The sequence below is a fragment of the Orycteropus afer genome, unplaced genomic scaffold (genome assembly GCF_000298275.1).
Source record: "Orycteropus afer afer isolate SDZICR_OR568_19922 unplaced genomic scaffold, OryAfe1.0 scaffold00732, whole genome shotgun sequence".
In the NCBI taxonomy this organism is placed as follows: domain Eukaryota; kingdom Metazoa; phylum Chordata; class Mammalia; order Tubulidentata; family Orycteropodidae; genus Orycteropus; species Orycteropus afer.
This window is the reverse complement of record NW_006922319.1, coordinates 70,265-71,451: the sequence shown is the minus strand read 5'-3', so window position 1 is coordinate 71,451 and position 1,187 is coordinate 70,265. Positions and strand designations below refer to the sequence as shown.

At 47.3% G+C, this 1,187-nt stretch overlaps 1 protein-coding gene across 1 annotated transcript in view; it reads left to right on the top strand.

The window, feature by feature from the left end:
- ANKS4B (ankyrin repeat and sterile alpha motif domain containing 4B) overlaps nucleotides 1-511 on the top strand; it is a 28,889-nt gene extending 28,378 nt beyond the window's left edge. Inside the window, exon 3 of the mRNA XM_007957346.2 lies at nucleotides 5-511. Within this exon, the coding sequence (XP_007955537.2) occupies nucleotides 5-511 (507 nt within the window). The remainder of the gene's footprint in view (nucleotides 1-4) is intronic.
- Nucleotides 512-1,187: the final 676 nt, after the last annotated feature.

The window sequence follows — 1,187 nt, the reverse complement described above, 5'->3', positions numbered from 1 at the left end:
TAAGCTCCAGCTCTCAGCCGAGGAGGACAACTGTGTGCAACATGAATCCATTCTCAGCCGTCCAGGACTAGGAAATATTGTTTTTAGAGGGAACACAGTGCTGAGCCCTGAAGACTTCTCAGACAGCAAGAGGGCGTTGGGGCTTAAAATTTCCAGTGAATTGCTTCAGAGACAAGGAGCAGCAGAGGCTGATGAAGCTGAGGCTGATGAAGAGGGAGAAGAAAATGGCCATGGTGATGAGCTGCCTTGGGATAAGGATGAAGTGGAGTGGGAGGAAGATATGGTTGATGCTACTCCCCTGGAAGTGTTCTTGAAGTCCCATCACCTGGAAGAGTTCCTTCCCATTTTCATGAGAGAGCAGATTGATCTAGAAGCTCTGTTGCTTTGCTCTGATGAGGACCTTCAGAGCATACGAATGCAGCTAGGCCCCAGGAAGAAAGTTCTTAATGCCATAAACAGGAGGAAGCAGGTGCTACAGCATCCTGGGCAGATGGTTGACACCAGCCTCTGATGGAGAGTGTCAACAGAGATGAGCTTGCAGCAATAGGGTGAAGCACTAAACACTCCCTTTCTACCCAATGCCAGACCACAGGGAAGAGTTTCTAGGCTTTTAGAGCTGCTGTTCTAGGAAAGAAACCCAGCTTTACTCTGGGACATGCTCTATGCCCATCCAAGTAAACCACCAGTGAGATACTCACTGGCAACAAGAAAACGGTGTCTCTCTTCAGCAGTCTTTCTGTTAATTTTTGATTAAAGAAAAGATCAAATGGGTCACAGTGAGCAGAAAGATGCTTGTTTCCTCCAACTCTGGACTTATAGTTAAATATAATTATTACACCCTTTTATCACACTAGTCTGCTGATTACTTTTGATTGTCACAGTCTGAGAATTCTAATTCCATTCACTCCTTAGCTATATTACTACCTGATGGTGGAGACTAAGATTTCTCCATTGGCCTGTGGCTTAGTGCCCAATTTAAATGCATTGCCTCGGGCCTAAGGCAGTCACCTGCCAAGCACAAGACTGGCGGTTCAAACCCACCAGACGCTCCCCACCAGGTAGACTGGGCAGTCTCTTTAGGAGCTCTGGTAGCGTAGTGCCTAAGGCAATTGACTGCTAACCAGATGGCTGGCGGTTCAAACCCACCAGCCACTCCTCAGAAGGAAGGTTGGGCAATCTACTTCCAT